Source organism: Lactuca serriola, chromosome 9, assembly GCF_051521515.1.
Source record: "Lactuca serriola cultivar US96UC23 chromosome 9, Lser_US96UC23_V15, whole genome shotgun sequence".
Taxonomy (NCBI): Eukaryota; Viridiplantae; Streptophyta; class Magnoliopsida; order Asterales; family Asteraceae; genus Lactuca; species Lactuca serriola.
This window is the reverse complement of record NC_136416.1, coordinates 97467623-97495140: the sequence shown is the minus strand read 5'-3', so window position 1 is coordinate 97495140 and position 27518 is coordinate 97467623. Positions and strand designations below refer to the sequence as shown.

General features: G+C 41.8%; 1 protein-coding gene across 1 annotated transcript; it reads left to right on the top strand.

Moving 5' to 3' along the window:
- The first annotated feature begins 1095 nt into the window (after window positions 1–1095).
- LOC145075971 (protein FAR1-RELATED SEQUENCE 5-like) lies at window positions 1096–25959 on the top strand. Its single transcript, XM_079022018.1, has 5 exons — window positions 1096–1252; window positions 24088–24886; window positions 24966–25017; window positions 25471–25644; window positions 25729–25959. The coding sequence occupies exons 1-5, from the start codon at window positions 1096–1098 to the stop codon at window positions 25957–25959; spliced, it is 1413 nt and encodes a 470-aa protein (XP_078878144.1).
- The last annotated feature ends 1559 nt before the right edge of the window (window positions 25960–27518 follow it).

The following is a 27518-nucleotide window of genomic DNA, read 5'->3' as shown; positions in this document are numbered from 1 at the left end:
GAGGAACTGTCGTCATGCATTAGTCAAGAGAGAATAGAAGTTCAATTGGTTAAGAGAGATTAGAAGCTCAATAATGTTTTCAATTTAGGCATATCAACTTTTTTGGAGTTTTATTTCAGTATAATAATAATATGGATTCATGAATTTTAGGGATTTTTCCTCGTAACTTTATGTTTTCATTCAATAAATATTAACAATATATCATGTTTTGATATATGTTATTGTCCTGTTTGCTCAATAGCATATTCATTAGTTATTTTTATAATCAATTGAGTAACTATCATGTAGTTTGTATATGAGTTTATCTTTTACAGTTGTCTTACTGGATGATCATATACAAGTGAAACAATTTTGATGTTGATTTATTTTGATACAATTTGTTATTTATAATCGGCTGATAGAATTTTTGTTTTAAATGTATTTTGTTTTTCTATTCTTATAGCATAATTGTGTTATACGTATTGTTTATGCAAAGATGCTTTTATAATTGTTCTTATTAAAATTTGCAGAATGCTAGTGTGTAGTAGAATATGCAGAAAAAACAAATATACAATTTAATAAACCATTAAACTAAACAAACTTTTATGTTTCTATGCAAACCCATCCTTGAAAGATATCACTTAATGTTATTCTTGTTTCACTTATTCTGGCAGAATAGGAGAGTTGTATCTTCGTTGTCTTCTTAATATCTGCATTTATGCCATAATTAATCAGTAATCATATATAAATCCATACGAAATAATTTAAAAATTGTTGAATAAATCATTGAAAAGTCTTATCGACGGAAGATGATCTATTGTAAAGTCTTATCTATGGAAAGTATTATCTTTGGAATATGAATTTGTCTAATAATAACAATATCATGAATATCAATAATAGGATTTGGAGTCGATTCTTATCTTTTCAATGTTTCCAAAAATTAAAAAAATTAAATCATTAATAACAATGACTGCAGATATCAAGCCTTTTTAGTTACATATCAGTCATACGATTTCCCCTTTTTTAATATATACTTAATTGGCTCAAAGTTTAGAAGATTCTATTTACACTGCTTTCTCCAATCCTCTGGTGTTAAATCATGCTGTAAATTATCTTATGGATGATACACTATCAGCTAGTGATGATCATATTCATGATCAACATGAATATCCTATTGATTATGCAGACGATGATGAAGATTTCGGGTTAGCCGATCATGATTCTCTACATAATATCGATTTTGAAATAGGCGAGGATAGCAATCTAAATCTAGGTGATTTATCTTTATAAGTTTATTTTCTTGTCAATTTTTATAACAATAATGTTGAACTTGTATATTGTTCTTTGCATTATGGGAAACTTCAACTTACAAATTTGAGGATCCATTAGAACACATTCAAAATAATATTGATGTCAATTCCGACTATCATTTCGGTGAAAGTAGTAATCATAACCAAGGTGATGTATTGTAATTATTTATTTGTTTTTTATATATGTAACTATCCATTACACTGATTCTATTTAAAAGATGCAAAAAACAAAAACGAGTTCATTGATGATGAGGCAGATGATATTATTGTTGGATTAGTGTCTAAGTCCATAACTATTTTGGTATATACTTGACCCGATGGTGCATGGTCCTTTTGGGTTGCCTTCACCAAAGCAACTTGATAGGATGAATTATGGAGAGAAAGGATTAAATATGATTTATTAATATATTATGGGAATAATATATTAAAGGAGAAATCATATTGTTTAATTAATATTGGTCAAGAATTAATTAGTAATTAGTTTTGTGACTAAAAGAGATTAATTAAACTTACGGGACTGGAATTGTAATTATAAGATAATTGCAATTTGGGCCATGGATTGTCTTTAATCAAGGGGTGGACGAATTCTAATGGGAAACCCATAAGGAAATCGTCCAAGGTCTTGATTAAAGGAGTCCATGGGTTGCTTAGGGCTTAAGTAACCAAATTAGGGTTTCCTTGTTAGATAACCCTAATAGCCTAAATATATATAGATCCCTTAAGGACCAAAAACGTGGCTAAGACTTGCTCTAGGGTTTATAGACATTTTTGGTAGCCTCCATCCTCTCTCCTCTTCATCCTCTTGCTTATGGTGTTTGTGAACCATTAGAGGAGTGACACTTGTGACTCTAAGCCTTCCAAAGTCAATTCAAGGAGGAATTGGGATTGTTATTGCTACATAACAATCAAGGTAACATTATAAGCTTATTCTCATGTTAATATGATTATTTGAATGCTAGAATTAGGGTTTATAGTCTTGGATAACTTGCATGTACAATAGAGAAACCTAGATCCAAGCATTAGGGTTTGTATGAGCACATAGGATATCTTATGACCAAAACCCATCAGTGGTATCAGAGCCTAGACTGGTTTCTATTGTATTGATGCTTGATATGTTTGAAAAATTCGAATTTTTGGTTTCTGGAGGCTGGACTCGCCGAGTCCATAGCTGAACTCGCCGAGTCCATGCAGACTCGACGAGTCCATGCTTGACTCGACGAGTCAACTCGTCAGATGGGGATATCTTCGCGATTTCTTGCTGTTTTTGCTTATCGAAAATTGCCTTATCACATTAGATCAATATAAATCCGTTTTTTTATATATATGAGTATATTCTTGATCTAATTGAAGATATTTATCAATTAATAAAATATTTGTTTCCTTATGTGATAATTGATTAATTATTTTGATTAAATTGGTAAATTGTTTTGCAAGAAATCATTAAATAAATCAAATATGGATAATTATGTGATTAATTGTTAATTTAGATTATTTGTTATTTGATCCTTATGTTATGAAATGTTTCATATTTTCCCCTTAGGTTTTATAGTTTAAATTTGAACCCAAAAGTTTTGTTGTTTTGAAATTTAAATAGTTGAAACCCTAATGTTTAGAAATGTTTCAAAACTTGCCCTCAAGTTTTGGAATTTAAAAGTTGATTAAAAGTTTAATTAGGAATGTTAAATTCTAAAACCCTAGTATTGTTTTGAAAAGGTTCAAATCACACCCTTATGGTTTTATTAATTAATTAAGGTGTATAATTAAAAGAGGTTTAATAAATCCATAAAAGTTTAGGTTTACAATTTAATTAAATTAAAAGTATAATTGTTAAATTAGACCACCTAGTATTTTGAAAGTATAAAATACACCCTATACTATATATAACATTAAAAGTCTAACATTATATATATCTATGAGTAAAAGTCAGGCTTACCGTTAGTAGGCCTCATTCACGAAGCTGGTCTATAAGGGGTGTTTAAGGAAATTGCCTATAAAATGGCGATTGAATGGGTATCCACTCTTACCCACCGCACTCTTGACTAGTGGAGGGTCGTTAGCCAAACGGGTAGGATAGGACGAAACCTTCCATTATAAGTATAATGAAGTATAAATGTAACTAAATGTTTTCATAAAATTCCCAATCTTAGTTACTTAGGCAAAAGTGAATTGATGCAATTCCATGAAATTACACTTTGTGCCCTTGCGAAGACGTTAGTGGAGTGTGTGTGGCTTACTGGCACACTAAATGGTTCTAAGCAAAGGTAGCAAAGGGTGACTCAATGTTTGTCATAGTTCGGTGGAGCGTGTGTGGTTTACCGGCACATCGAATAGGTGACTGTAACATGTGAGGGCACCATGTAAGTTTGCATGGTTATTCACACCCGCTTTGTGATCCTCGACATCCCAGTCACAAACAAGAGGGGCATATCGAGATTTAAACATGCCATTGAAATGTTCAATGAATCTCATAGGATCTAGGAGTTTTCATAGATTTAAAACTTAAATTTCTTTTTCGTTTTTCATGGTGGAAATTAGTGAATCGTCATTCACTTACCTTCAAATATTCTGCAATTAGGGTTACGGCATCCCTCTCCCGAGTTGTGGAATATTGTGTTGGGTCCTAGCCTTAGTATCTCATTTGGGTGATTTACTAAGGACTCAATCTATCAACTAACTTGAATTCGTTTTCTCCCATTTTATAGATGTCAAAGTAACTATGGTTTTCCCAAATCCCGTGGAACAAGCCTTCCACATGAAGATGATATTCCACAATTCGATCGAGGAACAAGAGATCATGCTTCACTTCCTCCTCCTCCTCAAATTATTCTCCCTAACCCACAAGTTCAAAGGCTTGAAAAGTTCAAGATCACTCAAGCCCTTTTGGCAAGTAAACATAAAGAAGGAATGTCGGTGTGTGCACACGTCCTAGGGATGAAGTCACACATTCATAGGTTAAGAATGTTGGGATCCGTTGTCTGTGAGGAAATGGATGTTGATTGGGTTCTTCAGTCACTTCCTAACTCATATAGTAAGTTCGTAAGAGAGTACTATATCATGAACCGCGACGTGACCCTTATAGATCTCACATATATGCTTATTGCTGCTGAATCAGCAATGGTTTGGCGCAATAGAAAAGCAAAGTTGATTGGTGAATCTACCTTCAAGACCTCTATGGATATAGACAATGGCAACAAAAGACATGCTATGATCGAAAAGTTTGATCATAAGTGAAAGGCAATGTCTGAAGTAGTTCCTTGTCATGTTCCAAAAGAGTCAATTTGCTTTTATTTCCAAGAGAAGGGGCATTGGAGACGAAGTTGCCCTATTTACCTAAGAGATCTAAGAGATGGGAGAGTCAAAACGTATGGCTCTGCTTCAGGTAAAATCCATTGACTAACTCTTTTAAGCTCCTATTCTAGATTCTTAATACATAATGTGATAAGATTACAATTGATGTTTGTAGAATCAAAGAAAAGAGAGGAAGCTTAAGGGAAGAAGTAAGCAGAATCTAACCGTTAAGAAATGGATTTCGATCGCATTACTTGAAGATTAGATTTTGAGCTACTACTTAGAGTTAGAATTAGAAATATGTATTAATATAGTTTTTCAATTAATTGCATTGTAAGGACAAAATTTTTCCGTAATAAAATAAATTTTGATTTTTATATTATTTATTTATCCTTGCAATGGCATATATGAAAATTGATGTTAGAATGTTTCTATTATTAGCAATATTGGATTTGGTTCTTATCATGTTATTTATGGAAAGTCGAGAGTTTACCAAATAGGGAGAGTTTCTCATCGTCCAAGTTTCAATTGGAAAGAAACTTGGAATCATGCAACTTGGTTGCACGATGAATGAGAAATTTCATATTTGGAAATTAGACTAATTCATTGATAAAGTGTCAAGTGAAGGACTTGGAGATCGAATACACAAAGTTGCATGTTGATCAAGTCCACCATAAGAGTAACAAAGACATTCATCATGATTTACTAAAGGTTTAGTAAATATGATTATACTTACAAGATTAAGTGTAATTCTGAATTGATTGAAAAAGGTTTAAATCAATAGCAGAACGAATAAGAAGAATCAAGTAGGCAGAAAGATAAAAGTTTCTCCATTCTAAGAAGAAGGGAGAGTACCTTTTATGCTTTATGATAGGTCTTAATGATTAAGAACCATATCTCAATTGATCCTCTAAGTGAGTCTTAGTAAAATCGTATGAAGAGGGATCAAGAATTAAAGAAATGGTTAAATCCAGAAGTCAATCATACTTTGTTCCAAAACAAGTCTCAGAGTTAAGATTGTGACATTGAGTGATAAGTATAAAGAAGGTTTATAACATTCATTAAATGTGGAAAGTTGTGATGTCTTGGATAAGACAAAGGCCAACTAGGACCAATTTATGAAGTGTTTTGATAAAAGCTACACTAACTCTTGAATATTTGTTTGTCAAGAAATGGTTATTGATAAGAGAATCTTATATGTCAAGGAGTCAGTGGGAGTCTTAATGGTCTTGAAAGGTTTCAAGAACAAATCAAATAAACCTTATCGATCATCACTAGCACACGAGTTGAGGTTTACAACCTATCGTGATGACATTATTTTGTTTCTGTGCCAATCCAATCGAGTTAATTATGCATGTGAGTTCTATGAGTTCTCATTTTGAACGCATAAAAGGCAAAGCACCTTAATCAATGAAAGGTTCATTGATAGGAAAGGGTGAGCTGCTTAACTACTTAGAAGACATGTTGGGCAGCTGTGCTACCATAAGGCAAGAAATCAAGATTAAGAAAGTTCGGTCCATATGAGTTTGAATTTGTCGTAAACTTTGGTTTTAACAAATTCACATGGATAGGAACACATACACCGTTTAAATCTAAGTGTCATAAGATTTCCTCCTTCATGAAAATGATTGTGAGGAAATGCTTTCACTAAGAAAAATTTTAAGAAGATAGTGATTGTGAAATTGCATTCTCGAATTCGATTATGGTTACGGTATCCCTTTCCATAATTTGGATTGTAAGGTTTGGCAATTAGTCTTAATTGTTTAGACACACATATGAACTATCTAAGGCAAAAGTGTATAAGAAGCCTTGATAAAAGATTATCAAAGCACTAAGTATTAGAAACATGAACTTAAGAAATTCAATAAGTATTGTTTTTCAGAAAGTTAAGATGTTTATGAATACATGTCGAAGCTAGTGGGAGCATAAGTGTTATGTTTTATAATAATCATCATGATAGTGGGAGCATAAATGTTATGATTGTATGATTATTAAGGCACGTATTGCAAGTTGGCAATATTAATTATAGTAAACAAGATTTATACCTTGCAAAGTAGTAAGGGTTATAAAGTTGTTTTGCTATAATTAAGGGAGAGAATATTATGCTTTATTTCAAATCTAAAGGATTAGGTTGAGAAATGTTAATAAATTTAGTCAAAGGAACATAGTGTGTTCTTAAAATTTCGATTATGATTACGGCATTCCTCTTCACAATTCGAATTTTGAGAACATGGCAAATAAAATATTATGGCAGAGGATTGATATAGTATCAAATCTTTATGTAAGACATTATGCATCGTGTCCCATACGCTTTGGGTATAGGATCGATTGCAAATGCTATAATATTTGACCATTCTAAAATTTTCCAAATGTCTAGCGCATTTAAAGGGAAAAAGGACTAGAATCGGTTTTGACTAAAATAATTAAACAACTATCAAAGGACAATCCAAAGTTCGACGAGGATTGGTCGCTTGTGAGTAGTTGGAAGTATAGTATTGGAAAATATGGAAATGTTTCCATATTGGATGGACCATATTGACATTATTATGAATAGATAAGATTCTATTAAGAATGAGTTGTCATATGGAAAATATGGAAGCGTGTCCATATTGGAAATTGAATATTGAAAAAACTATGACTAGATTAGAAACCTTTATGCAAAAGGATGTTCAAAGGAATGTACTTTGAGTGAGAGACATCATATCTAAGGAATTGTCTTGTAACAATCTCCGATAGAGGCCTTTGTAATATCATTGGCAATAGTCTTTGTGACTTTGGTGCAGTGACATTACGAAAGGATAGTTGCATAGAATGTTAGAATCTAGCATATTCTATAAGTAGCAAGAATTTGATATTATTTAACTTATGAAAAATGGATTTGGAGTTGTGAAATGAGAATGATTGGAAATGTGTTCAATTTGATCTATTTCACAAAGTGAGAACCATAGGTAAACATTGTGTGCATGCTAGGAGCATGGAACAAGTGTAATAATTCAAGTAAGAAGTTGATTACCCGAAACGACAAATAATGAGTAATCGATATGGTGATAAATAAAAGGGGTTTTATTTATACTCAAAGGTTTGAGGCCATATGGGATTAGTATTATTCTTGTGTTTCACTTTGCATGTTTTGACTTCCAGAATAATTGAGTTTATTAAGAATGAAGACTATCATGAATTTGTGTGTGGATTGTCTATAAGGTATTAGACATAAGCAAATGTTTGCTGCAACGTTCATGAGTGCTTATGAATATGATTTGAGCATTGGATTAATCCCACGCTCACTTGGATCACTCCATGAATTGTATCACGAGTGATTGGTGAGACGATAACATCTTATATTCTTGAAACCGAGATGTGTGAGTTGTATCTTGCAAATCGGTTGCACATTGATAATATGTAAACGCACTAGTAACTTGGTGTTATAAAATATATTGTTGTGTGTGATTCGGTGAGTGAGTGCAGGCAAGCATTGTATCAAATTTTATCCGTTCCTTTTATCCAAAGTAGGATAAAAGCGATATCTTTGGGCCCCTCGATGATTTAGTGATGACAAACGTAAATGCTCGGCCGGGCTAGGGCTAATTTTATTTGTTCAGTTAGTCAGTCGTCATAAATCAGGAATCGATATATAGTACAAAGAGAATGATTTGAAATCATATCTCATATGATATCTAGAATGGAGGAATATATGATCCCTTATCTAGAGGACACGCGTATATGATAGGATCAGAGTTGACAACGGCTTTGGAAAGTTACGATTGCAGATCAGGATCTAAAGTCATACGTAGAATAGTTGTTAGACTTATCCATGTAACAACGCAAATTTTCAAACAAAATTTTCATTTAAAATAAAGTGAATTATTTCAACCAAATATAATTATTCCAAATTTCATATCAAAATACAATCATAAAATCCCCAAGATCTCAAAACATCAACAGTGTGTACACATCATGCCGGCGCCTTCCCACGGTCCTCGCTAGTACCTGAAACACATACATGACAACTGTAAGCATAAATGCTTAGTGAGTTCCCCAATATACAACTTACGCACATACGCCTTTCCAGGTCCTGACCTTCCGGTCCTCAACACAACGCCTTCCGGCCCATAGCATAATCGTCTTCCGGCCCATAACATATTGCCTTCCGGCCCGCATAACATACATAGCACATATACCAAATAACTTACCACATATAGCATACATATCACACATCATATCTGACCTTCCGGTCACACAGTCAAACCCTTCCGGGTACAGTATAGTCAGAAGACTCACCTCGCAGGTAATGAAAGCTAGCGACTCCTGAAATCACTCGCACTCGATCCGCCGAGCTACAGACTCCCTATAATATCATATATCCCTTATTAATACTTTTATCTTTCAAGACAACTGACCCTAAGAAATTACATGTAGGTCAACTCTGGTCAACGGTCAACGGTCAACTTGACCGGACTCGGCGAGTGCAAGGCGACTCGGCGAGTCTAGACGTCCTCCCCAACTTTCCCTGATGTTCCCTTTCTACTCGTCGAGTATCCCTCTTGGCTCGACGAGATCCTCGTGGAAGAATCGCGGGGCCACCCCGACTCCACTCGCCGAGTCTGAAGAACAGCTCGACGAGTTCCATTCAATCTCCAAGCTACTCGCCGAGTCTGTTCGTCGGACTCGGCGAGTCCCTGCCATGCAGTCGATCAAACTGCTTCCTGAGATACGTATTGTCCCGAAATACACAAGCATGGGACCTTCTGGACCTCTAAAGGTCCTAATACAAGGTTATAGTTGTTTGGGTAACAAGGTACTAATCCATCTAATCCCCAAATGGGTTCCATAACCCTAAATCCATGCACACATCAACATAACAGAAAAGATCCGAAATATTACCTGAATAACGCACTCTCTGTGTCCCCAAACCGCAGAACTCGAATCCCTTGCTGTTCCTTTAGCCAAAACTCTTCTCCTCCTTGCACAACAATTTCTTCAAGGCCCTAATATCCTTTAATCTTGCTCTAGATGCCCACAGCCGTTTAGGGTTCTTCTCAGTCGACTAAAGACGAACAATGACGGCCTATAAGTGCATTATATACGTTCCAAAACCAAACGGCTAGGGTTTCCGCTGAACAGCGTAGACTCGCCGAGTCCATAATGGACTCGTCGAGTCCAGTCGCAAACCCGCGACCCAGTCTGTGGTCCTACTCGGCGAGTCTGGCTCCAACTCGCCGAGTCCCCTCCTAAAACACCCCAAAAACAATATTATAAAAAAATACCTGAAATTCCGGGCTGTTACAACTCTCCCCCACTAGGACTAGACTTCGCCCTCGAAGTCTCACTCTGCAAATAACTCCGGATGTTGCTCCCGCATCTCACGCTCCGGCTCCCAAGTCATCTCCGATCCTTTCCGGTGTTGCCACTGCACCAACACCAGAGGTACCTCCTTGTTCCTCAGAACCTTGATCTTCCGATCCCTGATGGCCACTGGTCTCTCGGCATAATTCAGGCTCGCATCCACCTGAATATCCTCCAATGGAACCACTGCCGACTCATCGGCTATGCACTTCCTCAATTGCGACACATGAAAAATGTCGTGGATCTGTCCCAACTCCGCTGGCAACTCCAACCGATAGGCTACCCGGCCTATCCTTGCAATCACACGAAATGGCCCAATATACCGGGGTCCCAACTTGCCCCTCTTCCTGAATTGAATCACTCCTTTCCAAGGAGAGACCTTCAGGAGAACGAAGTCGCCGACCTGAAATTCAAGCTCGGATCGGCGCCTGTCTGCATAACTCTTGTGTCGGCTCTGGGCGGTCAATAACCTCTGTCTAACTTGCTGAATCTGCTCTGTCGTCTAAAGCACGATCTCTGTGCTGCCCATCACTCTCTGTCCCACCTCTCCCCAGCAAATGGGGGTCCGACACCTCCTACCATACAACAGCTCAAAAGGTGGCATACCAATGCTCGAATGATGGCTGTTGTTGTAGGAAAATTCTGCTAAGGGTAGATATGCATCCCAGCTACCCCCGAAGTCTAACACACACGCTCGAAGCATGTCCTCCAGCGTCTGAATCGTCCGCTCGCTCTGACCGTCTGTCTGGGGATGGTATGCGGTACTAAAATGCAATTTAGTACCCAGCTCCTCATGGAATTTCTTCCAGAACCTGGAAGTGAAGCGCACATCACGGTCTGAAACAATCGAGATCGGCACTCCATGCCGAGATACCACTTCTCTCACATATATATCCGCCAACTTCTCCGCTGAAGAACTCTCGCTGATGGCAAGGAAGTGTGCACTCTTCGTCAACCTATCCACAATCACCCAAATTGCGTCAACTCCCCTAGCAGTCCTCGACAATTTCGTGATGAAATCCATAGTGATCTGTTCCCACTTCCACTCGGGGATCTCCAATGGCTGTAACTTGCCATGCGGTCTCTGGTGCTTGGCCTTAACCCTACGGCAGGTCAAGCACCTCTCAACGAACCATGCCACGTCCCTCTTCATACAGGGCCACCAATACTCTTTCCTCAAATCCAAATACATCTTCGTAGCACCGGGATGGATCGAGAATTTCGATCTATGAGCCTCTTCCATCAAAGTAATACACGTACCGCCCACGAACGGTACCCAAATCCGACCCTGAAACGTCATAAGCCCTCATCCATCCTTAACGAACTCTGAAATTAGCCCCACAACCCGCTCTTTCTTCTGCATCTCTGGTAGCACAGCCTCGGCCTGTGCCCCACGAATAGCATCCAATACTGGAGTCATCACAGTCAGTCTCAAGCATACATCTCGCAATGGAGTGCTCTCCGCCCTACGGCTCAATGCATCGGCTACCACATTAGCCTTGCCTGGGTGGTACAGGATCTCACAATCATAATCCTTGACCACATCCAACCACCTCCTCTGACGCATATTTAGGTTGGGCTGATCCATCAAATACTTCAAACTCTTATGGTCCGTGTATATCGTACATCGAACCCCATACAAGTAGTGACGCCAAATCTTGAGAGCGAACACTACTGCCCCCAACTCTAAATCATGCGTGGGATATCTCGCCTCATGAGGCTTCAGCTGCCTCGACGCATACGCTATCACATGACCCCTCTGCATCAACACTGCACCCAGTCCCGAAATCGATGCGTCGCAATATACTACAAAATCTTCCATCCCTTCCGGGAGAGCTAACACTGGGGCTTCGCACAACCTCTGGCGAAGTGTATCAAAGGAGGTCTGCTGCTCGGGCCCCCATGAGAATGCAACACCCTTCCGGGTCAATCTGGTGAGCGGCACTGCGATCTTGGAGAAATCCTTAATGAATCTCCGATAATACCCTACCAACCCAAGGAAGCTCCTGATCTCAGAGGGTGACTTCGGCACCTCCCAACTCATCACCGCCTCAACCTTGGCCGGATCGACCAATATCCCTTTCTGATTAACAACATGTCCTAGAAATTGGACCTCCCGCAACCAGAAGTCACATTTGGAGAACTTTGCATAAAGCTTCTCCAACCTCAATACTTCAAGGACTTCCCTCAAGTGCTCCTCATGCTGCTCTCTAGATCTCGAATACACCAGAATGTCGTCGATAAATACAATCACTGACCGATCCAACATCGGCCTACATACCCTGTTCATGAGATCCATGAACACAGCCGGGGCATTGGTGAGCCCGAAAGGCATCACCACAAACTCATAATGCCCATATCGCGTTCTAAACGTTGTCTTCTGGACATCCTCGTCCCGCACTCTCACCTGATGGTACCCCGACCTCAGATCGATCTTGGAAAACCAAGATGCTCCCTGCAACTGATCGAATAAGTCATCGATCCTCGGTAACGGGTAACGGTTCTTGACCGTCAACTTGTTCAACTCCCGGTAATCAATGCACATCCGGTGTGAACCATCCTTCTTCTTAACGAACAGAATAGGTGCTCCCCACGGCGAGCTGCTCGGCCGAATGAATCCCTTCCCCAGCAACTCCTGGAGCTGCGAGGACAACTCTTGCATCTCTGGAGGTGCAAGACGATAAGGTACCTTAGCAATAGGCGCGGCCCCCGGAACCAGATCGATACCAAACTCTACTTGCCTCACAGGAGGTACTCCCGGCAGCTCCTCGGGGAAAACATCTGGAAACTCACGCACCACAGGGACCTCCTCAACTGACTTCGGTCTCTCGAAAACCTCCCGCGTATCCATCACATACGCCACAAAACCCTTACAGCCCTGCTGTAGACACTGCCTCGCCCTAGCGGCCGAACAAAAAGCTGATCCCGAACGGGTACCCTCGCCGTACACCGAAAGGACTCCCCCACTATGGTCTCGTATAGTCACCAACTGACGCTCACAGTCGATGAAAGCGCCGAATCGGCTCAACCAGTCCATGCCCACGATGACACAGACATCACCCATCGCAATAGGAATCAGGTCAATCGGGAATTCGACCCCGAAAATCTCTAACACGCATCCCCGGAGAACCTCCGTGGCACAAATCACTCTCTCGTCAGCTATAGAAACTCTCAGAGGTCGACTCAACGACTCGCGACTAACGCTGATATGCTGCCTAAAGGCTAAAGATACAAAGGACCTACTCGCACCCGAGTCAAATAACACTAAAGCAGGCACAGAGTTCACAAGGAAAGTACCTACGCATATAATAACATAAGCATAACATCTCGACATTAAAATAAATACATGAATTACAGCATACCTGCCACCACATCGGGCGCAGCGCGGACCTCCTCCGCAGTCAGCTGAAAGGCTCTCCCATGAGCCCTCGGGGCCTCGACCTTCACCGGTCGAGTCTCAGTAGTCCTGGCAGTAGGTGCAGATCCCTGACGAAGCTGAGGGCACTCGGCCTTCCGGTGGCCGGTCTGGCTGCAATGAAAGCAAACCATAAACCCCTTGGGACACTCCCTAGCAATGTGCCCCTCCTTGCCGCACTTGTAGAAGGCACCAGCTCGACATGCCCCATCGTGACCCTTGCCGCACTTTCCGCAAGTGCGGCCCTTCGGACCTCCCGTCCTCGAATCGGCGGACTTGGTCTGCTTGGCTGCCGGCTGAGACTGAGCCGGCCGCCGGTCCACCTGCTGAGACTCGGCCTCCTCCCTGGCCTGGGTCTCCAACTCGATCTCACGCTTCCTGGCATTCGCCTGAAGCTCAGTAAAAGTATGATAGGTGGAGTTCGACACAAACTCCCTGATATCCCTCCTCAAAACTCCCAAGTACCGGCTCATCCGAGCCTGCTCTGTGGACACCAGCTCGGGGCAGAACATCGCCCTCTCATGAAACTTCTGCGTGATTGCCGCAACCGAATCAGTACCCTGCTTGAGGGTTAAGAACTCCTGAACCAATCGTTCCCTCTCCACCGGGGGAACGTACTCATCCCTGAACATGGCAGTAAACCCTTCCCATGTCACTGCTGTAATCTCTGCCAAAGTGAAGTTCGCCGTCACGAACTTCCACCAGTCCTTCGCTCCCAGACGGAGCTGGTTCAAAGCGAACCGTACCCTCAGGTGCTCCGGGCATGAACAAGTGTAGAAGCACCCCTCTATATCCGCGATCCACCTCATCGCAGCAATCGGATCCTGCGTCCCATCGAACTCAGGTGGCTTCGTGTTGCTGAACTCCCGGAACAACAACGAGTCACCCCCCTGTGGCCTGGCAGCGGCCACAGCTGCGGTAGCTGCAGCGGCTGCAGCTTCAGTCAATGCGGCGTACCGCTCCTCAAACGTCTCCATCAGGGTGGTCTTAATAGACCCAAACATCTCCAGGATCTCAGCCCGGATCGCCGCAGCTACCTCCTCGTGAATCATCTGACGAATCTCCTCGTCACTCACACCGCTCGAACTCGCTCTGTGGCGTGGTCTAACCATGATGTCTCTGAAATACAACATAAAACTATCAGAGACTCCATCGAGTATAGTCATATTCGCTAACACAACCCTACTCAGTCTCCGATATCCAAGGATTCTTACTTGGGTCTCCCACTGACCCGGCGTCTTCGGTAGTACGGGCCCAATACTACCGACCACACCGCATCAGCATTCATCCCAAATCTTCCTCCCCAAACCCCGGATAGTGAGTACTCTACTTCTGTTATGCACTATCTACTCGCACACTAGCAAAGCATCTCATCTCGACAAACTTTCCTAGACTAAGGCATCACAAATCAGGCCACTCTAGTCCTATCATGAATACCTAGTCTTCTAGCATGCATATCAATTCATATCATATAATATTGTAAGGTATTTTGGGGATCTTTACCGTTCAGGCGCTGACTGATCGTACACACTGCTTCTTTCTTGCTTATCACAAAACCATTTACAAAAGTTTATGCCTTTATTTAAAAAGTTCCCTCAAATCCTCGGTTTGAGTTCAGTTACCCCCGAAGGTGCACCCGAATCCCTCAAACCAAGGCTCTGATACCAATTGTAACAACGCAAATTTTCAAACAAAATTTTCATTTAAAATAAAGTGAATTATTTCAACCAAATATAATTATTCCAAATTTCATATCAAAATACAATCATAAAATCCCCAAGATCTCAAAACATCAACAGTGTGTACACATCATGCCGGCGCCTTCCCACGGTCCTCGCTAGTACCTGAAACACATACATGACAACTGTAAGCATAAATGCTTAGTGAGTTCCCCAATATACAACTTACGCACATACGCCTTTCCAGGTCCTGACCTTCCGGTCCTCAACACAACGCCTTCCGGCCCATAGCATAATCGTCTTCCGGCCCATAACATATTGCCTTCCGGCCCGCATAACATACATAGCACATATACCAAATAACTTACCACATATAGCATACATATCACACATCATATCTGACCTTCCGGTCACACAGTCAAACCCTTCCGGGTACAGTATAGTCAGAAGACTCACCTCGCAGGTAATGAAAGCTAGCGACTCCTGAAATCACTCGCACTCGATCCGCCGAGCTACAGACTCCCTATAATATCATATATCCCTTATTAATACTTTTATCTTTCAAGACAACTGACCCTAAGAAATTACATGTAGGTCAACTCTGGTCAACGGTCAACGGTCAACTTGACCGGACTCGGCGAGTGCAAGGCGACTCGGCGAGTCTAGACGTCCTCCCCAACTTTCCCTGATGTTCCCTTTCTACTCGTCGAGTATCCCTCTTGGCTCGACGAGATCCTCGTGGAAGAATCGCGGGGCCACCCCGACTCCACTCGCCGAGTCTGAAGAACAGCTCGACGAGTTCCATTCAATCTCCAAGCTACTCGCCGAGTCTGTTCGTCGGACTCGGCGAGTCCCTGCCATGCAGTCGATCAAACTGCTTCCTGAGATACGTATTGTCCCGAAATACACAAGCATGGGACCTTCTGGACCTCTAAAGGTCCTAATACAAGGTTATAGTTGTTTGGGTAACAAGGTACTAATCCATCTAATCCCCAAATGGGTTCCATAACCCTAAATCCATGCACACATCAACATAACAGAAAAGATCCGAAATATTACCTGAATAACGCACTCTCTGTGTCCCCAAACCGCAGAACTCGAATCCCTTGCTGTTCCTTTAGCCAAAACTCTTCTCCTCCTTGCACAACAATTTCTTCAAGGCCCTAATATCCTTTAATCTTGCTCTAGATGCCCACAGCCGTTTAGGGTTCTTCTCAGTCGACTAAAGACGAACAATGACGGCCTATAAGTGCATTATATACGTTCCAAAACCAAACGGCTAGGGTTTCCGCTGAACAGCGTAGACTCGCCGAGTCCATAATGGACTCGTCGAGTCCAGTCGCAAACCCGCGACCCAGTCTGTGGTCCTACTCGGCGAGTCTGGCTCCAACTCGCCGAGTCCCCTCCTAAAACACCCCAAAAACAATATTATAAAAAAATACCTGAAATTCCGGGCTGTTACAACTCTCCCCCACTAGGACTAGACTTCGCCCTCGAAGTCTCACTCTGCAAATAACTCCGGATGTTGCTCCCGCATCTCACGCTCCGGCTCCCAAGTCATCTCCGATCCTTTCCGGTGTTGCCACTGCACCAACACCAGAGGTACCTCCTTGTTCCTCAGAACCTTGATCTTCCGATCCCTGATGGCCACTGGTCTCTCGGCATAATTCAGGCTCGCATCCACCTGAATATCCTCCAATGGAACCACTGCCGACTCATCGGCTATGCACTTCCTCAATTGCGACACATGAAAAATGTCGTGGATCTGTCCCAACTCCGCTGGCAACTCCAACCGATAGGCTACCCGGCCTATCCTTGCAATCACACGAAATGGCCCAATATACCGGGGTCCCAACTTGCCCCTCTTCCTGAATTGAATCACTCCTTTCCAAGGAGAGACCTTCAGGAGAACGAAGTCGCCGACCTGAAATTCAAGCTCGGATCGGCGCCTGTCTGCATAACTCTTGTGTCGGCTCTGGGCGGTCAATAACCTCTGTCTAACTTGCTGAATCTGCTCTGTCGTCTAAAGCACGATCTCTGTGCTGCCCATCACTCTCTGTCCCACCTCTCCCCAGCAAATGGGGGTCCGACACCTCCTACCATACAACAGCTCAAAAGGTGGCATACCAATGCTCGAATGATGGCTGTTGTTGTAGGAAAATTCTGCTAAGGGTAGATATGCATCCCAGCTACCCCCGAAGTCTAACACACACGCTCGAAGCATGTCCTCCAGCGTCTGAATCGTCCGCTCGCTCTGACCGTCTGTCTGGGGATGGTATGCGGTACTAAAATGCAATTTAGTACCCAGCTCCTCATGGAATTTCTTCCAGAACCTGGAAGTGAAGCGCACATCACGGTCTGAAACAATCGAGATCGGCACTCCATGCCGAGATACCACTTCTCTCACATATATATCCGCCAACTTCTCCGCTGAAGAACTCTCGCTGATGGCAAGGAAGTGTGCACTCTTCGTCAACCTATCCACAATCACCCAAATTGCGTCAACTCCCCTAGCAGTCCTCGACAATTTCGTGATGAAATCCATAGTGATCTGTTCCCACTTCCACTCGGGGATCTCCAATGGCTGTAACTTGCCATGCGGTCTCTGGTGCTTGGCCTTAACCCTACGGCAGGTCAAGCACCTCTCAACGAACCATGCCACGTCCCTCTTCATACAGGGCCACCAATACTCTTTCCTCAAATCCAAATACATCTTCGTAGCACCGGGATGGATCGAGAATTTCGATCTATGAGCCTCTTCCATCAAAGTAATACACGTACCGCCCACGAACGGTACCCAAATCCGACCCTGAAACGTCATAAGCCCTCATCCATCCTTAACGAACTCTGAAATTAGCCCCACAACCCGCTCTTTCTTCTGCATCTCTGGTAGCACAGCCTCGGCCTGTGCCCCACGAATAGCATCCAATACTGGAGTCATCACAGTCAGTCTCAAGCATACATCTCGCAATGGAGTGCTCTCCGCCCTACGGCTCAATGCATCGGCTACCACATTAGCCTTGCCTGGGTGGTACAGGATCTCACAATCATAATCCTTGACCACATCCAACCACCTCCTCTGACGCATATTTAGGTTGGGCTGATCCATCAAATACTTCAAACTCTTATGGTCCGTGTATATCGTACATCGAACCCCATACAAGTAGTGACGCCAAATCTTGAGAGCGAACACTACTGCCCCCAACTCTAAATCATGCGTGGGATATCTCGCCTCATGAGGCTTCAGCTGCCTCGACGCATACGCTATCACATGACCCCTCTGCATCAACACTGCACCCAGTCCCGAAATCGATGCGTCGCAATATACTACAAAATCTTCCATCCCTTCCGGGAGAGCTAACACTGGGGCTTCGCACAACCTCTGGCGAAGTGTATCAAAGGAGGTCTGCTGCTCGGGCCCCCATGAGAATGCAACACCCTTCCGGGTCAATCTGGTGAGCGGCACTGCGATCTTGGAGAAATCCTTAATGAATCTCCGATAATACCCTACCAACCCAAGGAAGCTCCTGATCTCAGAGGGTGACTTCGGCACCTCCCAACTCATCACCGCCTCAACCTTGGCCGGATCGACCAATATCCCTTTCTGATTAACAACATGTCCTAGAAATTGGACCTCCCGCAACCAGAAGTCACATTTGGAGAACTTTGCATAAAGCTTCTCCAACCTCAATACTTCAAGGACTTCCCTCAAGTGCTCCTCATGCTGCTCTCTAGATCTCGAATACACCAGAATGTCGTCGATAAATACAATCACTGACCGATCCAACATCGGCCTACATACCCTGTTCATGAGATCCATGAACACAGCCGGGGCATTGGTGAGCCCGAAAGGCATCACCACAAACTCATAATGCCCATATCGCGTTCTAAACGTTGTCTTCTGGACATCCTCGTCCCGCACTCTCACCTGATGGTACCCCGACCTCAGATCGATCTTGGAAAACCAAGATGCTCCCTGCAACTGATCGAATAAGTCATCGATCCTCGGTAACGGGTAACGGTTCTTGACCGTCAACTTGTTCAACTCCCGGTAATCAATGCACATCCGGTGTGAACCATCCTTCTTCTTAACGAACAGAATAGGTGCTCCCCACGGCGAGCTGCTCGGCCGAATGAATCCCTTCCCCAGCAACTCCTGGAGCTGCGAGGACAACTCTTGCATCTCTGGAGGTGCAAGACGATAAGGTACCTTAGCAATAGGCGCGGCCCCCGGAACCAGATCGATACCAAACTCTACTTGCCTCACAGGAGGTACTCCCGGCAGCTCCTCGGGGAAAACATCTGGAAACTCACGCACCACAGGGACCTCCTCAACTGACTTCGGTCTCTCGAAAACCTCCCGCGTATCCATCACATACGCCACAAAACCCTTACAGCCCTGCTGTAGACACTGCCTCGCCCTAGCGGCCGAACAAAAAGCTGATCCCGAACGGGTACCCTCGCCGTACACCGAAAGGACTCCCCCACTATGGTCTCGTATAGTCACCAACTGACGCTCACAGTCGATGAAAGCGCCGAATCGGCTCAACCAGTCCATGCCCACGATGACACAGACATCACCCATCGCAATAGGAATCAGGTCAATCGGGAATTCGACCCCGAAAATCTCTAACACGCATCCCCGGAGAACCTCCGTGGCACAAATCACTCTCTCGTCAGCTATAGAAACTCTCAGAGGTCGACTCAACGACTCGCGACTAACGCTGATATGCTGCCTAAAGGCTAAAGATACAAAGGACCTACTCGCACCCGAGTCAAATAACACTAAAGCAGGCACAGAGTTCACAAGGAAAGTACCTACGCATATAATAACATAAGCATAACATCTCGACATTAAAATAAATACATGAATTACAGCATACCTGCCACCACATCGGGCGCAGCGCGGACCTCCTCCGCAGTCAGCTGAAAGGCTCTCCCATGAGCCCTCGGGGCCTCGACCTTCACCGGTCGAGTCTCAGTAGTCCTGGCAGTAGGTGCAGATCCCTGACGAAGCTGAGGGCACTCGGCCTTCCGGTGGCCGGTCTGGCTGCAATGAAAGCAAACCATAAACCCCTTGGGACACTCCCTAGCAATGTGCCCCTCCTTGCCGCACTTGTAGAAGGCACCAGCTCGACATGCCCCATCGTGACCCTTGCCGCACTTTCCGCAAGTGCGGCCCTTCGGACCTCCCGTCCTCGAATCGGCGGACTTGGTCTGCTTGGCTGCCGGCTGAGACTGAGCCGGCCGCCGGTCCACCTGCTGAGACTCGGCCTCCTCCCTGGCCTGGGTCTCCAACTCGATCTCACGCTTCCTGGCATTCGCCTGAAGCTCAGTAAAAGTATGATAGGTGGAGTTCGACACAAACTCCCTGATATCCCTCCTCAAAACTCCCAAGTACCGGCTCATCCGAGCCTGCTCTGTGGACACCAGCTCGGGGCAGAACATCGCCCTCTCATGAAACTTCTGCGTGATTGCCGCAACCGAATCAGTACCCTGCTTGAGGGTTAAGAACTCCTGAACCAATCGTTCCCTCTCCACCGGGGGAACGTACTCATCCCTGAACATGGCAGTAAACCCTTCCCATGTCACTGCTGTAATCTCTGCCAAAGTGAAGTTCGCCGTCACGAACTTCCACCAGTCCTTCGCTCCCAGACGGAGCTGGTTCAAAGCGAACCGTACCCTCAGGTGCTCCGGGCATGAACAAGTGTAGAAGCACCCCTCTATATCCGCGATCCACCTCATCGCAGCAATCGGATCCTGCGTCCCATCGAACTCAGGTGGCTTCGTGTTGCTGAACTCCCGGAACAACAACGAGTCACCCCCCTGTGGCCTGGCAGCGGCCACAGCTGCGGTAGCTGCAGCGGCTGCAGCTTCAGTCAATGCGGCGTACCGCTCCTCAAACGTCTCCATCAGGGTGGTCTTAATAGACCCAAACATCTCCAGGATCTCAGCCCGGATCGCCGCAGCTACCTCCTCGTGAATCATCTGACGAATCTCCTCGTCACTCACACCGCTCGAACTCGCTCTGTGGCGTGGTCTAACCATGATGTCTCTGAAATACAACATAAAACTATCAGAGACTCCATCGAGTATAGTCATATTCGCTAACACAACCCTACTCAGTCTCCGATATCCAAGGATTCTTACTTGGGTCTCCCACTGACCCGGCGTCTTCGGTAGTACGGGCCCAATACTACCGACCACACCGCATCAGCATTCATCCCAAATCTTCCTCCCCAAACCCCGGATAGTGAGTACTCTACTTCTGTTATGCACTATCTACTCGCACACTAGCAAAGCATCTCATATCGACAAACTTTCCTAGACTAAGGCATCACAAATCAGGCCACTCTAGTCCTATCATGAATACCTAGTCTTCTAGCATGCATATCAATTCATATCATATAATATTGTAAGGTATTTTGGGGATCTTTACCGTTCAGGCGCTGACTGATCGTACACACTGCTTCTTTCTTGCTTATCACAAAACCATTTACAAAAGTTTATGCCTTTATTTAAAAAGTTCCCTCAAATCCTCGGTTTGAGTTCAGTTACCCCCGAAGGTGCACCCGAATCCCTCAAACCAAGGCTCTGATACCAATTGTAACAACGCAAATTTTCAAACAAAATTTTCATTTAAAATAAAGTGAATTATTTCAACCAAATATAATTATTCCAAATTTCATATCAAAATACAATCATAAAATCCCCAAGATCTCAAAACATCAACAGTGTGTACACATCATGCCGGCGCCTTCCCACGGTCCTCGCTAGTACCTGAAACACATACATGACAACTGTAAGCATAAATGCTTAGTGAGTTCCCCAATATACAACTTACGCACATACGCCTTTCCAGGTCCTGACCTTCCGGTCCTCAACACAACGCCTTCCGGCCCATAGCATAATCGTCTTCCGGCCCATAACATATTGCCTTCCGGCCCGCATAACATACATAGCACATATACCAAATAACTTACCACATATAGCATACATATCACACATCATATCTGACCTTCCGGTCACACAGTCAAACCCTTCCGGGTACAGTATAGTCAGAAGACTCACCTCGCAGGTAATGAAAGCTAGCGACTCCTGAAATCACTCGCACTCGATCCGCCGAGCTACAGACTCCCTATAATATCATATATCCCTTATTAATACTTTTATCTTTCAAGACAACTGACCCTAAGAAATTACATGTAGGTCAACTCTGGTCAACGGTCAACGGTCAACTTGACCGGACTCGGCGAGTGCAAGGCGACTCGGCGAGTCTAGACGTCCTCCCCAACTTTCCCTGATGTTCCCTTTCTACTCGTCGAGTATCCCTCTTGGCTCGACGAGATCCTCGTGGAAGAATCGCGGGGCCACCCCGACTCCACTCGCCGAGTCTGAAGAACAGCTCGACGAGTTCCATTCAATCTCCAAGCTACTCGCCGAGTCTGTTCGTCGGACTCGGCGAGTCCCTGCCATGCAGTCGATCAAACTGCTTCCTGAGATACGTATTGTCCCGAAATACACAAGCATGGGACCTTCTGGACCTCTAAAGGTCCTAATACAAGGTTATAGTTGTTTGGGTAACAAGGTACTAATCCATCTAATCCCCAAATGGGTTCCATAACCCTAAATCCATGCACACATCAACATAACAGAAAAGATCCGAAATATTACCTGAATAACGCACTCTCTGTGTCCCCAAACCGCAGAACTCGAATCCCTTGCTGTTCCTTTAGCCAAAACTCTTCTCCTCCTTGCAAATCAATTTCTTCAAGGCCCTAATATCCTTTAATCTTGCTCTAGATGCCCACAGCCGTTTAGGGTTCTTCTCAGTCAACTAAAGACGAACAATGACGGCCTATAAGTGCATTATATACGTTCCAAAACCAAACGGCTAGGGTTTCCGCTGAACTGCGTAGACTCGCCGAGTCCATAATGGACTCGTCGAGTCCAGTCGCAAACCCGCGACCCAGTCTGTGGTCCTACTCGGCGAGTCTGGCTCCAACTCGCCGAGTCCCCTCCTAAAACACCCCAAAAACAATATTATAAAAAAATACCTGAAATTCCGGGCTGTTACAATCCAAGTGGGAGACTGTTAGATTAGTGTCTAAGTCCATAACTATTTTGGTATGTACTTGACCCGATTGTGCATGGTCCTTTTGGGTTGCCTTCACCAAAGCAACTTGATAGGATGAATTATGGAGAGAAAGGATTAAATATGATTTATTAATATATTATTATTATGGGAATAATATTTTAAAGGAGAAATCATATTGCTTAATTAATATTGGTCAAGAATTAATTAGTAATTAGTTTTGTGACTAAAAGAGATTAATTAAACTTAAGGGACTGGAATTGTAGTTATAAGATAATTGCAATTTGGGCCATGGATTGTCTTAAATCAAGGGGTGGACGAATTCTAATGGGAAACCCATAAGGAAATCGTCCAAGGGCTTGATTAAAGGAGTCCATGGGTTGCTTAGGGCTTAAGTAACCAAATTAGGGTTTCATTGTTAGATAACCCTAATAGCCTAACTATATATAGATCCCTTAAGGACCAAAAACGAGGCTAAGACTTGCTCTAGGGTTTATAGACGTTTTTGGTAGCCTCCATCCTCTCTCCTCTTCATCCTCTTGCTTATGGTGTTTGTGAACCATTAGAGGAGTGACACTTGTGACTCTAAGCCTTCCAAAGTTGATTCAAGGAGGAATTGGGATTGTTATTGCTACATAACAATCAAGGTAACATTATAAACTTATTCTCATGTTAATATGATTATTTGAATGCTAGAATTAGGGTTTATAGTCTTGGATAACTTGCATGTACAATAGAGAAACCTAGATCAAAGCATTAGGGTTTGTATGAGCACATAGGATGTCTTATGACCAAAACCCATCAATTATAGCTGATGATAATATTGATTTACAGAAAGGTTAGTACACCAATAACAAAATATTTTAGAAAACTAGGTTAATTTGTTGCGATTGTTTGCAATTTGCACATCGATGGCATTCATTTATTTCACTCTATATGTATTCTATGGAATATAATTTAATGTTTTTTTTGATGCAGAACAATCACATGTTACACATGATTATGTTTCTCCTGGTGGCTCACCTTATTGGATTCATGTTGTTTCAGACCACATCAAACCTAAAATCAACTCAACAGTTGACTCATATGGTGCAGAATTATCAATGTATAAAAATTATGCATCAGAAATAGGTTTTGATGTCAGACTTGGAACAATTAGAACAACGGAATCCAAGATTGTCACACAACGACATTTGCTATGTAATCAACAAGGTAAACCCAGAACCGCTAAAGTGGATACTCTAGACCATCAACATCATAAGATTCAAAGAAGGAAAGACTCATTTAAGTGCGAATGCAAAGCAAAAATTGTTTTTATTTTACTACATGGTAGTAATAAATATATTGTTGATGATTTTGTCGAACATCATACTCATGAGTTGTTTGGTAAGGAAAACATGTTTTTGTCTCGTACAAGGAGGAAAATTGATTATTCTCAGGAGATGTTTATTCACAACTTGTCAAAGAAAAATATTGGTGCCTCAAGAGCACATAGATTGCATACCAAACTTCAGGATAGGTCTGACATTCGAGGTGGTTTGGTTTTCGATTTCAAGAACAATACGAGAAATCTCAACACTTACATAGGTTCCAAGGATGCAAAATTTCTTATAGTCAAGATGCTGGAAAGGAAAAAAAATATCCCAACTTTTTCTTTCGAGTTTAAAGTCGTGCAGAAAAAATTGAATGTGTTTTTTTGGGTTGACGAAACCCCAAAGTATAACTACAATGCTTTTGGAGACATTGTATCCCTTGATGCCACATTCAACATGAATAAGTATATTTTACATTTGTAATCTTATCACAATTTTTGTATTACTTCTAATAATATTAATTATTTTATTTTTTTAAAATAGATATGATATGGTTTTCGTACTGTTCACCGGGATAGATAACCATAAGAAATATGTAACTTTTGGTGCTGGACTTTTGAGTAAAGAAGATGGTAGCTATTACTCTTGGCTGCTTAGAGCATTCTTGAAAGCATTCAAAAAAACAACCTACACTTGTTCTCATAGATCAAGATCCAACTTTGAACAAAGATGTAAATGAAGTTTTTCCAATGTCATCACATAGGTTTTGTATGTGGCATATTACAAAAAACTGCCAAACAAGGTGATTTTTTTTACCAAAATACTGTTAATAGGTTTATTTTTTTTAATACATATCGTTCTTTCAGAATATAATTATGCTAGAATAAGAACTACCAGTATTATGACAAGTTTTTTATAATACAATTCTTATAGAATCATTAAACCATAATTGTAACATAGTACATGTGATATCATATTTTTCTGCCTTATACGACTTACACCAACAATTTATTTTTTACTATAATGGCTTATATGTATTTTTATTCAGATAACATCCCAACTAGCCACAAATTCAGATTTTTTGAAGCGTTTTCACTCAATAATTTGGAATTCTAAGCTGGAGCTACATGATTTTGATAAAGCATGGCAATCTTGTTTAGATGAGTTTAAAATTTCAAATACCAAGTGGATGAAAGAGATGTATGGGTTGCGGAGACGTTGGGTACCTACATTTTTCAAGGACATACCAATCTTTGGTCTTAAGAGAACTACATCATTGTCTGATGGCCAAAATTGGTCATTTTAGAACAACAACCTTACTGGTTCTTATCTTTTAATGTCTATGATTACATTTGAGGGTGTAATGGAACGTCAAAGATGTAACCAAATTGTCAATGACTTTAACATTGCTACAAGAGTTCCTAGATTCATCACATCTAGTCCAAACGAACCACATGCTTTAAAGGTCTACACTCGTAATATATTTTATCAGGTTCAGAAAGAGATTTCAGATTCTGAAAATACTTGTTCCAAATGAGTTTTACTTCTTGCAATGGTGTTGACACTATTATTGTTTTGGAGAAGCAAAAGAACATAAGCACAATGCAACCAAGAAGTCCTGTTGTTGATGACAAACTTGAGGAATACCATTACGATTATCTTACAAAGGATACCCAATACATGGTATGTTCTTACTTCATTATATAATCATTTCTTTTTAATCACATAATAAGACTTTCTAATGTATATTCATATACTATCATACATATTCCAGGTTACCCACTCAACTATAGAGGGTTCATTCAAGTGTACCTGCATGCATTTTGAACATGTCGGTCTTTTGTGTAGGCACATATTCTTTTTGTTTAAGTTTTACAGTATTGAACAGATTCCTAAAGAATACATTATGAGACATTAGCGTTGGGATGTTATTCTAATAGAATTACTTAAGAGGCGTTTCTCTAATTCTTTTGTTGATTCAAATTCTGACATGATGGCTATTGAAATTTTTTCAAATGTAGCCCGTTGCGTTTCATTTTTGAGCCATGATTCTGCTAAGTTAAAGTCATACCTTGAAGAGCTGAATAAGTTGAAAAAAAAATTGTATGTGATTGTCCAGCCCCCTAGATGCCATCAAGGGAATCATTTTACAACCAAATTATAGGTGTGGAGTTAACTAATGATGTGCCTGACATTGAGAATCCATCTCATATTCGTAATAAGGAATTTGTAGTCGTGGTAAGAGATTAAAATCAAAAAAATAAATTCTGGAAAAAGGAAGTTTGAAGCCTAAGAGAAAGTGTGCTTCATGTAAAGAGATGGCTTCCCATGATAAATGAAACTGTCCTCTAAAAAACGTGTCGAAGTAGTTTAATTTTTATATAGGTTTTTAAATTATTAAATTACAATAACAATTTTGTTTCACTAGTGACATTGATTTCAATTTTGCAAGTGTTTTATAAAATTATTAAATATGGTTATGCACTATTGCAGACTTTGTTATCATTCATTATCCAAGGATGTTACACCAACATTACAATCATTTATAACCATTATTTTTCACAAGTATTTTGTAAGACAAACAACATACTATTTCCCAAACATTGAGTCAACAACAACACAATAACATATTCCAACAGAACTATATACTCCAACCAATAATTACTTCATACGTTTACAATTTTCTTATAACTACATATTTGCTAAAATTCAAAATTAAACAATGTTTTGTTTTTTTCAAATGTATAGCAAAACCATATGTAAACACACTCATATCCACATAATAGTAAAGTTAATCACAGAACGTAATGACTATAATTTTATACTCAAGTTAATTCTTTCAATTGATGATACTTTTTATTTTATTATTTGTCGGATCAAATTATGATTTTTACATTCTTTTATAACAATGCAATATGGATACTAATAATTTTTATAAATAACAACATAAACAATTCATAAGCAAAATTTAATTGTATTCTAATTATTTTCATTCTTTCAAAACAATGACATATCTTTTTGTTTTTTTTTTATATTTTTAAAACCCTATAAAACAATATAACAGAACACACAAACATAATATTAATATATGTTCAT